Genomic DNA, 14,849 nt, shown 5'->3' with positions numbered 1-14,849 from the left:
CCAATAAAGGGAGCGGACAGTGAAAGCTCCCTCCTGTTAGCAGACACAGCAGTGGTTTCGAGATAAGTGGCTGCCATTTCATAATTTAGATGACGCTCTGTTGTTCCAGTGTCCCTTCCCATTTTATTGAAAGTGAAGGGGAGCGAGTGGAGGATTGCTAGATGGAATGGCTAAAATGTGTGATGAAAAATATGTAAATTCTTCACCCTCGAACGTCATAGGCATAGTTCTCCCCTTAACCTCAATCCATTCCAACATGCATTGGGTGAGGTAGGATGTCAGTGCGCGTGCATTGGGTGAGATAGGATGTCAGTGCGCGTGCATTGGGTGAGGTAGGATGTCAGTGGGCGTGCATTGGGTGAGGTAGGATGTCAGTGGGCGTGCATTTGGTGAGGTAGGATGTCAGTGGGCGTGCATTGGGTGAGGTAGGATGTCAGTGGGCGTGCATTGGGTGAGGTAGGATGTCAGTGGGCGTGCATTGGGTGAGGTAGGATGTCAGTGGGCGTGCATTGGGTGAGGTAGGATGTCAGTGGGCGTGCATTGGGTGAGGTAGGATGTCAGTGGGCGTGCATTGGGTGAGGTAGGATGTCAGTGGGCGTGCATTGGGTGAGGTAGGATGTCAGTGGGCGTGCATTGGGTGAGGTAGGATGTCAGTGGGCGTGCATTGGGTGAGGTAGGATGTCAGTGGGCGTGCATTGGGTGAGGTAGGATGTCAGTGCGCGTACATTGGGTGAGGTAGGATGTCAGTGCGCGTGCATTGGGTGAGGTAGGATGTCAGTGGGCGTGCATTGGGTGAGGTAGGATGTCAGTGGGCGTGCATTGGGTGAGGTAGGATGTCAGTGGGCGTGCATTGGGTGAGGTAGGATGTCAGTGGGCGTGCATTGGGTGAGGTAGGATGTCAGTGGGCGTGCATTGGGTGAGGTAGGATGTCAGTGGGCGTGCATTGGGTGAGGTAGGATGTCAGTGGGCGTGCATTGGGTGAGGTAGGATGTCAGTGGGCGTGCATTGGGTGAGGTAGGATGTCAGTTCCGCGTGCATTGGGTGAGGTAGGATGTCAGTTCCGCGTGCATTGGGTGAGGTAGGATGTCAGTTCCGCGTGCATTGGGTGAGGTAGGATGTCAGTGGGCGTGCATTGGGTGAGGTAGGATGTCAGTGGGCGTGCATTGGGTGAGGTAGGATGTCAGTTGGGCGTGCATTGGGTGAGGTAGATGTCAGTTGGGCGTGCGTAGTTTAGCTAGACATTGCCACTTCCTCCTTGAATTCTGTCTGCCCGACCAATTGTCATGTCGCTCAACACGTTGGCCCAGCACCCTGTTCTGCACCCTTCTCCCAACGGAGTTGCATAACAACCCATAGAGAATGGAGACTGGAGAGGCAGCCTCAGTCATATTGTGTTTGGCCCCAAAAACAGGGAGCACAAGGCTATCATTGTTAGCTAATGGGAGGACATACCTCCAATAGTTTGCCTACAGTCTGGTACGGTACACTGCTACTGTCTGACTTGGACCCGGAGGTGTGCTGAAACATTACATCCCCCTAATATATCTGGTTTCATTAAGTAGATAGTTAAGAAGTGGATGGTTTGGTAACAGAGCAAAATGTCCCAGACCCATTAAAGACTAGAATATTATTAATTTGGTATTTCAAAAATACAAAGGGTCAGAATGAGTACCTTTTTTTTTGTACACGCAGCTTTGAAGGGATCCTAAGTAATGTCTTAACAACAATAGGAAGTCATGGTGGCCTGGTTTATTTTGCTCCTGGAGGGGTCCACCAGAGTTCCTGGAAGGATCACTACCGAAATGAAAACCTGGAATTTACAGTTGGCGACAGTGGTGAGATGTTATGCTGTCGGGAACTCTGATAGCCTAGTAGTTTGAGCCTGCTTGCCCCACCTCCTTTTGATCTGTCCAGCGCTGCCCCACTCTGGATCATAACCTTGTCAGTGTCTGTGAAAGGCTTTTGTACTCAGTCAGGAAATGAATATAAGATGGAAGTCATTTCAACAACACCAAGCCTAGAGGAAACATGGTGTAGTTGTTAGGCTATAGGCTACTCTCAGGGTGAAATCATAGGCTCGACCCCTGTCGCAATTCCTGACCAACCTGATTTGTGCTTGAATAGCACTGTTATTAATAAACCCATCACACTCTTGCCCGTGCTTTCTATCGCACTCTCTCGTACACACACACACACACACACACACACACACACACACACACACACACACACACACACACACACACACTCACACACACACACATCTCTCTTTAAATTGCTTCACACTCATACCGAGTGTATCATTGCTTTGAATATACAACACAAGATTAACTTAGATATCCTCCCTCTGTGTTTTTGCGGTTGGCCCCAACATCTCAAACATTACCCAATACAAAAACACGAAACCAGAAAGTGAAAGTGCAATGATAGCGAGAGGGAGTGGAAAAATGGGGTCCCTCGCATTCTTTCCATGGAGCCAATCTCAAAAGACAATTTTGAAATATTTAAGACAGAAGCCACAATTGATGGTTACGCATATTTGTCTCTCTCTCTCTCACTGGTGCTCCTGAGTGGTATAGGAGTGGCGCTGTTTCCCACGCTGGGATGTCACAGAGCAATGGTAGGCTTAAAGGAAAACCGACATTAGCATGCCACCTAGTGGTCATTCTTGGTAAGGTCTACTTCTCTGTGTCAATGGGCCTATTGGACTTGCGCTCCGGTGTTTTGAATCCTTACCACCCTTCCTTGACGTTATAGTCGTTGTTACTGTATGTGATTGGATAAGTCAAAGCAAGGTTTCCACCTTAGTGGGTACACCTACCCGACCTCTCAAATCTGTGATTAGACCTACTTAAAGATGCACTATGCAGAAATCGCTCTGCCATTTCCTGGTTGTTAAAATTCTATTAGTTGGACTAATTTCAGTTTGTGACAAAACATGCAGTATAGTGTAGAGAATTATTGTACCATCTAAACGGCTGTGAAATAAAAGTAAAAGATGCAAAAACAAAATGTAAGACCGGGAAGCGTAGAAATAACACACACATATAACAGATCTACTGCTTCTTAGTTTTGCTTTCAATGAGAACGACAGATCAAATTCATATAGAAATTATTTTTAGGTCGGATGACACAAAAGAAGGAAGGGAAGGGAAGACTGAAGGATGTCACCTAAAGCTTTCAACAGGGCCTGTCGTCCCGTGTGAATCAGCATTGGTGGGAAAAGCACTCAATAGTCATACTTGAGTCATTTTCTATCAAGGTATCTTTTACTTTTACTCAAGTGAAAGGCACCCAGTAAAACACTACTTGAGTAAAAGTCTTAAAGTAAAAAAGCAAAGGTTGTCAAAAAATATAAATAGTACAGTACAAATACCCCCCCAAAAATGACTTTAGTACTTAAAAATATTTTTACTTAAGTACTTTACACCACTGTGAATCAGCATGTTCTGTGTTTCGCCTATAGTCCCCAATAATGTAGCTCAGGGTCTCCAACAGGTAGATTGCGAGCCCTGGTTAGCCACTATTGGCTTAAAAAGCCAAACGTAACACTATCTGCCAATTCCTTTCCAGCAATTTTACCACCGTCTGTCTTTTTGGTGCCTGCGTTTTGTCTATCACTTTGTATGTAGCCAGTTAGCGATGCTAATTATAACCATGTTGTGTGTAGACAGAAAGACCTTCCCCAAAAACCTCAATTAAATTCAAATCTAATTCAAATTAGGCTTACCACATGATTATTTGTATCAATTAGATGGTGATTGCTTTGCTAAACCTGCCATGACATGTGCTGCAGCAATATGACATGTGCAGTCAAATTTTGTTTTACAGAGTCAGTGATAGTAGTATGGCTCCCCTGGAGCAAATTAGGGTTAAGTGTCTTGCTCAAGGACACAAAGAACACAAATGTTTTTTGCCATGTCGGCTCAGGTAATCGAACCAGCGACCTTTCACTTACCGGCAAAAAGCTCTAACCACTAGGCTACTTGCCGCCCGAGAGACAACATCTATAAGGATATTTCTATTGACATATCAGCCTGCTGGATGATTTGTTTCAATGTACTGTACAATTTTATTATGACGAATCCCAAATATCCTGTCCGTTAACAATAGATGGCGCCAGAGCCCATAGTCTCCATGCAGAATTCTCAGGCCTACACGTGTACAAAACGGTAGGCAATTTCAGAACAGAACATAAGGCTTCAATTAGGCTGGGGGAAATCACTGCATGATGTAACATGGGGTGAAGTAACCCAGTCTATGGAGCTTTGAAGGCCAACCTAGTTTTGTTTTTTTTAGTTCTAATTCAACCAACAGCCAACAGTCTAAACCGTGTTTTATATTGCATGGATGCAGTGTATTTCGAGGGGATATAGGGCCTATATTTGATACCCTATTAGCAAATCTGACTTTGCATAATAGTCTATAGGCCTTTTCTGTTCAACATGCACACATTCATATGTGCAATTGTTCTAATAATAACTTGCAAAAGATCAGATTTCAGATCCATACAACAACTTGTGTTTGATCCATGATCTTGTATTTGTAGCAACTCACGCTTTGGTGGGTGTTAAGTTCGTGCGACCCATGGGACATTTTAACCAAACATTCCCTCCCTTTCTCAATCTTTGATCTCTAACCGGAGGTTAGTCAAACCGGTTGACCCTTCCATTCCTTCCCCGTTGGTGTCAGACGGTCTCAGAGCCCAGGAACTCGCTGTCAGCTGAAAGAGTCAAGACAAATGAAGGGAAGCACCACCCGTCCTGTTTTTGTTTGTTGTTTTTGTCTCTAAAATAAATATTTCTTAGATTTACGTGCTTCTCAGAATAAAATCAATTCTGGGGTTCTGTGGTGTACTATGTTGCCCAGAATGGCAGAGGTGTGTCTGTGCCTAAATGTATCTGCACATCTTTTCCATGCATGTCTGTGAGTACATGTGCTTCTGCTCCTGTGTATTAGGAAGGGGCAGGATGTCTGGGTGGCAGGAAGAGTGTTGCGTCGCCAGGGCTGTGTCACATAAGCTGGCTGGTGGCTGAAGAGTGGGACCTCTGTCAAAACACAGACCCTCTCTTGTCCCCCCCCCCCCGCCGCATCGACCTCCAGTCTCCACTCCACGAACACTTTGCCCCCCCCCCCCCCCCCTTTAATCCCCCCCCCCTTCACATTCAATGGACTCTATATATACACACACACACTCACTGACTCAATACCCTCTGCACACTGATTCAGTGTGCACCCACACACAGTGGCTATGCTGTGTGGACTGCATGGGCACTTTGTTTCACCTCCATCTTGGAAGAGTGCCACTGACCAAGTAGAGCTGGGACGATAAACTGAAAATTATAGACATCGACCATACCGGTTACTTATCGTAGGCATTTTGCCGATATCGTTCATTACAGTAAGTAGCCTATACTAGAGAAATGTGAAGTTTTGAAATGAAATAAGTTTGCTGATATGGGTGATTTGTTAATGGGACAATGGATGACTGCAACCATCAAACTATACTGAACAAACGCAACATGTAAAGCGTTGGTCCCATGTTTCATGAGCTGAAATAAAAGATCCCAGAAATGTTCCATATACACAACAAGCTTATTTCTCTCCAATTGTGCACACAAATGTGTTTACATCCCTGTTAGCAAGCATTTCTCCTTTGCCAAGATAATCCATCCACCTGACAGGTGTGGCATATCAAGAAGCTGATTAAACAGCATCATCATTACACAGGTGCACCCTGTGCTGGGGACAAAAACAGGCCACTCTAAAATGTGCAGTTTTATCACACAACAAAATGCCACAGATGTCTCTCTTATTTTTTATTATTATGTTAGAAATATATTGTTCTATTTATCATTATTGCATTAATTCAGGCAATTGATCGTGAAATAGATTTTTTTTCAGATCGCCCAGCTCAGACTTCAATTGGACATTTGATAAAGGGAGGCACTGAATAGGGAATTCGTAGGGGTACCTCTTGTCTTTTCCCTCAGCAGTAGGCTACTATTCCCCTGCCTTTCCATACCCACTCCCTCATATTCAGTGTAAAGACCTATGTGTGAGGGAGAGCACTGTCCATGAATAAAATAATACAAAAAATGTGGGAGCTTAGAACTGCCGATTCTTCATGTCTGACCTTTTTTTCAATGATATTCATACACCCGGTCAAATCTTCTAAACTACCTCGAATTATTTGAAATGTTTAAATGCAACTGCTAATAACTGACCGTCTCCTCTTTCCACAGGACCTGGAGATAGTCTACTCCTATCTTCACGGGATGGAGGCCCTTTCTAACCTCAGAGAACACCAGCTGAGGTGAGAGCTCCCCATTTGATTCACATTTATCACATGAGTTGAAGTTAACAAACATGTATTCCAAATTATTTACACATGAATAGCATATGAATTACTATTTACAGTGCATTCGGAAAGTATTCAGACCCCTTCCCTTTTTCCACATTTTGTTACGTTACAGCCTTATTCTAAAAATGGATTACATTTATTTCTTTTCCCTCATCAATGTACAGAGTCGTGGCCAAAAGTTTTGAGAAAAACACAAATATAAATTTTCACAAAGTTTGCTGCTTCAGTGTCTTCAGATATTTTTGTCAGATGTTACTATGGAATACTGAAGTATATTTACAAGAATTTCATAAGTGTTAAAGGCTTTTATTGACAATTACATGAAGTTGATGCAAAGAGTCAATATTTGCAGTGTTGACCCTTCTTTTTCAAGACCTCTGCAATCCGCGCTGGCATGCTGTCAATTAACTTCTGGGCCACATCCTGACTGATGGCAGCCCATTCTTGCATAATCAATGCTTGGAGTTTGTCAGAATTTGTGGGGTTTTGTTTGTCCTCCCGCCTCTTGAGGATTGACCACACGTTCTCAATGGGATTAAGGTCTGGGGAGTTTCCTGGCCATGGACCCAAAATATCGATGTTTTGTTACCCGAGCCACTTAGTTATCACTTTTGCCTTATGGCAAGGTGCTCCATCATGCTGGAAAAGGCATTGTTTGTCACCAAACTGTTCCTGGATGGTTGGGAGAAGTTGCTCTCGGAAGATGTGTTGGTACCATTCTTTATTCATGGCTGTGTTCTTAGGCAAAATTGTTAGTTAGTCCACTCCCTTGGCTGAGAAGCAACCCCACACATGAATGGTCTCAGGATGCTTTACTGTTGGCATGACACAGGACTGATGGTAGCGCTCACCTTGTCTTCTCCGGACAAGCTTTTTTTCCGGATGCCAGTCCTCAGCAGTCCAATCCCTGTACCCTTTCCAGAATGTCAGTCTGTCCCTTATGTTTTCCTGGAGAGAAGTGTCTTCTTTGCTGCCCTTCTTGACACCAGGCCATCCTCCAAAAGTCTTCGCCTCACTGTGCGTGCAGATGCACTCACACCTGCCTGCTACCATTCCCGAGCAAGCTCTGTACTGGTGGTGCCCCGATCCTGCAGCTTTAGGAGACGGTCCAGGCGCTTGCTGGACTTTCTTGGGCGCCCTAAAGCCTTCTTCACAACAATTGAACCGCTCTCCTTGAAGTTCTTGATGATCCGATAAATGGTTGATTTAGGTGCAATCTTACTGGCAGCAAAATGAATAGGAAATATAGTCTAAGAATCCTCCATTTGCAGCAATTACAGCCTGCAGACCTTTGGCATTCAAGTTGTAAATTTGTTGAGGTAATCTGAAGAGATTTCACCCCATGCTTCCTGAAGCACCTCCCACAAGTTGGATTGGGTTGATGGGCACTTCTTACATACCATGTGGTCTAGCTGCTCCCACAACAGATCAATAGGTTTGATCTGGTGACTGTGCTGGCCACTCCATTATAGACAGAATACCAGCTGACTGCTTCTTCCCTAAATATTTCTTGCACAGTGTGGAGCTGTGCTTTGGGTCATTGTCCTGTTGTAGGAGGGAATTGTCTCCAGTTAAGCGCCGTCCACAGGGTATTGCATGGCGCTGTAAAATGGAGTGATAGCCTTCTTCAAGATCCCTTTTACCCTGTACAAATCTCCCACTTTACCACCACCAATGCACCCCAGACCATCACATTGCCTCCACCATGCTTGACAGATGGCGTCAAGCACTCCTCCAGCATATTTAAATTTTTTCGTCATCTCACGAATGTTCTTCTTTGTGATCCGAACACCTCAAACTTAGATTTGTCTGTCCTTAACACTTTTTTCCAATCTTCCTCTGTCCAGTGTCTGTGTTCTTTTGCCCATCTTAATCTTTTCTTTTTATTGGCCAGTCTGAGATATGGCTTTTTCTTTGCAACTCTGCCTAGAAGGCCAACATCACGGAGTCGCCTCTTCACTGTTGACGTTGAGACGGGTACTGTGTAATGATGCTGCCAGTTGAGGACTTGTGAGGCGTCTGTTTCTCAAACTAGACACACTAATGTACTTGTCCTCATGCTCAGTTGTGCACCGGGGCCAACTTGCGCTGTTCTGTGAAGGGAGTAGTACACAGCGTTGTACGAGATCTTCAGTTTCTTGGCAATTTCTCGCATGGAATAACCTTCATTTCTCAGAACAAGAACAGACTGAAGAGTTTCAGAAGAAAGTGCTTTGTTTCTGGCCATTTTGAGCCTGTAATCGAACCCACAAATGCTGATGCTCCAGATACTCAAGTAGTCTAAAGAAGGCCAGTTTTATGGCTTCTTTAATCAGAACAACAGTTTTCAGATGTGCTAACATAATTGCAAAAGGGTTTTCTAATGATCAATTAGCCTTTTAAAATGATAAACTTCGATTAGCTAACACAACGGGCCATTGGAACACAGGAGTGATGTTTGCTTATAATGGGCCTCTGTACGCCTATATAAATATTCCATTCAAAATTAGCCGTTTTACCGTTACAATAATCATTTACAACATAAAAAATGTCTACACTGTATTTCTGATCAATTTGATGTTATTTTAATGGGCAAAAAAATTGCTTTTCTTTCAAAAACAAGGACATTTGTAAGTGACCCCAAACTTTCCAACGGCGGTGTATGTATGTGTCAGCCTACTTTATTATAAACATGTTAAATAGGTTCTATTATATTTCAAAATTGGAATCAAATAATTGTAACCTTGTAAGGCTGCATGTCCTGCACCAGCATCGCATGTTCTCTCCCAGCTTCATGGTTTGAACGAGGTGCGTAATTCCATTCCATATAATACAGTGTAATACAGTCCACACTCAAAGATTAGCCTACTGGAGCTAGTTTAGTTGTTTTTACCCTAGAGAGCGTAGCTACATCGATGGGCTTTTATGTTTTTGTTGTTGTACGTAATGTGCTATCCATGTGCTGGAGAACGGCAAAATCATTTGGGGCTTTTTTGGCTTGGGCTCAAAATGTGTCGAGTTCATAACATTTATTTTAATGTATGGCTCATCAGGCTTGAATTTTCATGCTAATCAAAGCTCTAATCCAAATTCAGACATTTTATATGCTTTAGAATGACACTTGTGGTTTTGGCGGGAAATAGTGGGTTACCTGAGAGAAAGGTGATTTATTCTCGGGATGTAAAATACCGGGAAAATATTCAACCCTAGTCCACTCCACTCTACAAACAGTCCTTAGTCTGGGGTCGCTTCCCATCAGGCCATGTGTGGATACATGTGGATTATACTGCTGGGGAACAATACCAGAGCACATGACCCGGGCCTGCTAGAACATTCCACAACCTGACCCATTCGCTCCCCCCTTGAACACACACACACACACACCACAAGCCCCCCCTGCTTGCCCTTCGGATTCCCAAAGAATGTTCCCAACGCCTTTGGTCGAAAAGACCAATCCAGCCAGTCTTAAACATGTTAACCCTTTAGCAAAAATCCCACTATCCTACAATCCCACTAACTATGGGATTAAGCTATAGGTTTTGATATTTTCCGTCTGTATTAAAGGAATGTGTTGTTCTCCTCTGCGGTAGCTAGTTCTCTGGGACTCTTGTTTTTTTTTCTCCCGCTTGTTTTGCATCCCTGAGCAACAAGAACAACATGCATGACAAATGCTCAAATCTATTTTGGGAGTTGGTGTTTTTTTTGATATCGCTGTTTATTACGGTAAAGTTGCACGAACTCGGTAGGCGCTTGAGTTACTTTTTAAAACACCTATATGAGTGACATTTCCGTCCTCTCAAAAAGATCAACTCCGTCGTGAGCTGCTAATAACTCAATAAACGGAACTTCGTCGACCCACCCATCCATCTGTTCTATTGTATTTGGTAACTCATATCTGACTGTTCTCTTTTCCCTTCTCTCCTCTCTCCCCTTCTTCCCTGCAGGATAATATGTGAGACGGTGCGCTATGAAAGACACGAAGCCAATGAAGTGCTCTACTAGTAAGTACCCATGTGCTTTGTATGTGTGCGTGTGTGCCCAAGTGCACGTTTTCTTAATACATCCATTCTTAATAAATCATATCTACATATTCTCTGCCAGATGCCTTCACACTAGACATGATCAAAGTCCAACTTATTGACATGCAGCGATTAGGCCCCCAATGCCGCAGAGCACAGAGCTGCATGATTTAATTGACTCTAATGAAAACAAATGGGCGTGAGCATCGACGCGGTCACCAGATACCCTCTCAGTGCTACCTAGGAGTGATTCTAAACCACTCTGCTGCACCGCTGAAGCGGAGACCTGCAAGGTATTCTGGAACAATTGAATTTGGCCTACTCTACAAGTCATTGAGTTGTGGGTTGATGACAAAGTGTAGATTTAATGGCTTCTAAATTGCTCGTCTTGGATCGTTTGCTCCTGGCTAGCAAGGCTGTTTGAGGTAATGCTTTGCATTCTGTCTTCCAATTCAGACTGAGATAAGATAGTGATGTACCTTGAGAGGGTTGAAAATGCTTTGCACCTCCGTGTGTATGCGCTTTTGAGCATGTATGTGCGCGTGCATGTGGTGTTTTTATGGTGTGTGTGTGCACAATGTTGGTGCATGAGAATGAAGGACCCCTCTGGCGCAGTTCAGTCTCCTGTTGGCATGGGCCACTCATTGCTTTGGCCCAAGACATCCTGTTATGAGGCCAAGAGCCAGAGAATGGACAGAGACACACACACACCTATCCCTCAAGTAGGCTTCCCCCAACCCTGACGATGGACAGTCCAGTGATTTCACACTCGATTTTTGTTTCCAAAGGGAGCGTGCACAAAAGAGAACCTCCACGCTACCATTACAACTCCATTAAGAGTTAATTCGTCTCCCATATCCCTTCTAGATGTGAATTGTCCTCTGAAAGTAAGTGACAGCAGAAGCAATTGACAGACTTGGAGTAATGATCCATTTTTAAATGATTTTTGTATAATTAGATGTTTGAGTAGTTAATTATTAATCTAGTTGTTAGAGAATGGTAATGTATCATTGGTATAATTTGGTTGAACAGTGGAGAGATTATATTTTTCATTTGATTGATATAATGGTGTACCTGTTGTGTAATTTATGTAGGTAAATGTTCTCTAATGTGGTTGTGCCTATCTAATTGGTATTAGGACTTACGTCATATCGAGAGGTTTGTTGTCAAATATCTCTGAAGAGAAATAATGACCTTTATAGAAAATCACTTGTTAAAGCTTTATCAACAGTGGCTTTAAGGTGAGGAAAAGGTCAATGAATTAACCCTATCATTTCCTCAAAAGCCAAGAGTGGTCTAGATCCCTATCGGCTCCCCTCTTCTTTCCTCTGTGTCTGTGTGCACGAATAGGTGCAGGAGACGGGCTCGGTATCTCATTCTGAGTGATGCGGGAACTGATTAAACAAACGCAATGCAGATTAGCCAGTATTGTCTTTATTATTGGAGCCCCTCTCACAGAAGACCCCCTTAGGCCCCCCCCCCCCTCCCCCATACGATTTAGCCATAGAGCTGCCTCATTAGATGAGAGCAGGGCTGTCCCAGAATGCCCTAGTCAGAGGGCACACACACACACACACACACACACACACACACACACACACACACACACACACACACACAGTTGTGCATGCATGCACAGTTGTACACACACACACGCACGTACAGTTGAAGTCGGAAGTTTACATACACTTAGGTTGGAGTCATTAAAACTTGTTTTTCAACCACTCCACAAATTTCTTGTTAACAAACTATAGTTTTGGCAAGTCGGTTAGGACATCTACTTTGTGCATGACACAAGTCGTTTTTCCAACAATTGTTTACAGACAGATTATTCCACTTCTAATTCACTGTATCACAATTCGAGTGAGTCAGAAGTTTACATACACTAAGTTGACTGTGCCATCAAACAGCTTGGAAAATTCCAGAAAATGATGTCATGGCTTTAGAAGCTTCTGATAGGCTATTTGACGTCATTTGAGTCAATTGGAGGTGTAACTGTGGACATATTTCAAGGCCTACCTTCAAACTTGCCTCTTTGCTTGATATTATGGGAAAATCAAAAGAAAACAGCCAAGTCCTCAGAAAGAAAATTGTAGACCTCCACAAGTCTGGTTCATTCTTGGGAGCAATCTCCAAACGCCTGAAAGTACCACGTTCATCTGTACAAACAAGCAAAGGACCTTGTGAAGATGCTGGAGGAAATGGGTAGAAAGGTATCTATATCCACAGTAAAACAAGTCCTATATCGACATAACCTGAAAGGCCGCTCAGCAAGGAAGAAGACACTGCTCCAAAACCGCCATAAAAAAGCCTGACTACGGCTTGCAACTGCACATGGGGACAAAGATTGTACTTTTTGGAGAAATGTCCTCTGATCTGATGAAACAAAAATAGAACTGATTTGGCCATAATGACCGTCGTTATGTTTAGAGGAAAAAGGGAGAGGCTTGCAAGCCGAGGAACACCATCCCAACCGTGAAGCACGGAGGTGGCAGCATCATGTTGTGGGGTTGCTTTGCTCCATGAGGGACTGCTGCACTTCACAAAATAGATGTCATCATGAGGTAGGAAAATTGTGGATATATTGAAGCAACATCTCAAGACATCATTCAAGATGTAAACATTTGGTCGCAAATGGGTCTTCCAAATGGACAATGACCGCAAGCATACTTCCAAAGTTGTGGCAAAATGGCTCAAGGACAACAAAGTCACGGTATTGGAGTGGCCATCACAAAGATCTGACCTCAGTCCTATAGAAAATTTGTGGGCGGAACTGAAAAAGCTTGTGTGAGCAAGGAGGCCTACAAACCTGACTCCGTTACACCAGTTCTGTCAGGAGGAATAGGCCAAAATTCACCCAACTTATTGTGGGAAGCTTGTGGAAGGCTACCTGAAACATTTGACCCAAGTTCAACAATTTAAAGGCCATGTTACCAAATACTAATTGAGTGTATGTAAACTTCTGACCCACTGGGAATGTGATGAAAGAAAGAAAATCTGAAATAAATCATTCTCTATACTATTTTTCTGACATTTCAATAAAGTGGTGATCCTAACTGACCTAAGATGGAATTGTTACTAGGATTAAATGTCAGGAATTGTGAAACTGAGTTTAAATGTATTTGGCGAAGGTGTATGTAAACTTCTGACATCAACTGTATGGTAGTGGGTGTGACATTTAGCCGGCACAATGTGGATGAGTAGCCAGGCAAGTCTTATATCGGAGTAGGGCTATATGTGCAAGACTACAGGCACTATAGGTGCAGACAAGTGAATAAATGTATTTGGCTAAGGTGTATGTAAACTTCCGACTTCAACTGTATGCGCTCCCATTGGCCAAAAGTAGTAGTGGAGCGAGGGGGCATCTGGTTCCCCCCGCTGCTTGCTTGGGGCTACTGTGCAGACACTTTCAGCACTCTCATTCTACCCACGCTTCCGTGTGTGTGTTTTTTATTGTGTGTGTGTGAGCGAGCGCACGCGTGCCTGTTCTAATGTGTACGGAGTATGTATGCTTGCATGAATATTATTGGGCAGGGTAGGGGATTCCTCTTGTAGACATTGACTGGGGTTCTTCCTGGATAAGTACTGGGAACAAACAGTGGTAACATCAGATACAGTCTCCCCCTGTGGAGAATCTGAATTAAGGATCTTTAGCTGCAGTAGGGCCGGGAATATACCAGTATGGAGATACTCGTTAGTATCGTGGCAAGGAAACGAAACACGAAGCGGATTTAACTTCTTTAGGAAAACAGCCCTAATGTTGGAAACAAACATCAATATGTTGTCATCCAGTGTCACAGTTACTTATTTTCCAAGCTAAAGCACACAACATACAGCATGTTTTTATACAGAGCAAAGAGTGCGGTCTGCTTTGTGTTTACATTCTTTGCCATTTGAAAAATATATTGTGATACTGGTATTGTCCCAGATCTAATTGCACAGTTCCTGAGGTTCAAGGCATAGACGGCACAGTTTGGATTTGGAGGTTAAGAACTGTAATTGTTACAAGGCTAAGCAACTCCCATCTCACTTCCAAACCTGAAACCCCAAAGTGAGGTTGATGGTGTGCGTGCTACAGGCAATACACCACCATCTTAGTACATCACAGTTCCTAAACCCGGAGTATTTCACTTGACGGGAATCGATTATACCTTCCAGCAGTCCTCATCTCTGGGCATTCCTCTTCCCTGATGTGTTGTCTGTCTGTCTTATGTGTCCATGCGTGTCTAACTTCCCCAGTGTGTGTGTCTCTTCCAGTGTGTGTGCAGCACTCACACACAGCTGTCTGAAAGTTTTCCCCACCCCAGCTCCTATTCCCACCAGGGTCCTACTGTAATCAGCTGGGAACGTGCCCGCTTGCGTTTGGAAACAAGGTCATCCGATTAGGGATAACCACTGGGAAGAGACCTGGGGAAGAATGTTATGTTACATCCAGACAACGCGTAGGGAACATGGTGTTTACGTCCTCTGTTCTAGGACCATTGCGT

General features: G+C 43.8%; 1 protein-coding gene across 16 annotated transcripts in view; it reads left to right on the top strand.

Moving 5' to 3' along the window:
• Nucleotides 1-14,849, top strand: part of LOC139581110 (rap guanine nucleotide exchange factor 2-like) — a 125,758-nt gene that overhangs the window by 35,637 nt on the left and 75,272 nt on the right. For all 16 annotated transcript variants that reach the window (XM_071410545.1, XM_071410537.1, XM_071410535.1 and 13 more), the window contains exons 2-3: nucleotides 6,246-6,316; nucleotides 10,288-10,344. In XM_071410545.1, the coding sequence (XP_071266646.1) occupies nucleotides 6,246-6,316; nucleotides 10,288-10,344 (128 nt within the window). The remainder of the gene's footprint in view (nucleotides 1-6,245; nucleotides 6,317-10,287; nucleotides 10,345-14,849) is intronic.

This window comes from Salvelinus alpinus, chromosome 7, assembly GCF_045679555.1.
Source record: "Salvelinus alpinus chromosome 7, SLU_Salpinus.1, whole genome shotgun sequence".
NCBI classification, from domain to species: domain Eukaryota; kingdom Metazoa; phylum Chordata; class Actinopteri; order Salmoniformes; family Salmonidae; genus Salvelinus; species Salvelinus alpinus.
Note: the sequence above shows the minus strand (reverse complement) of the source record. Positions and strands in the feature narration are given on the sequence as shown.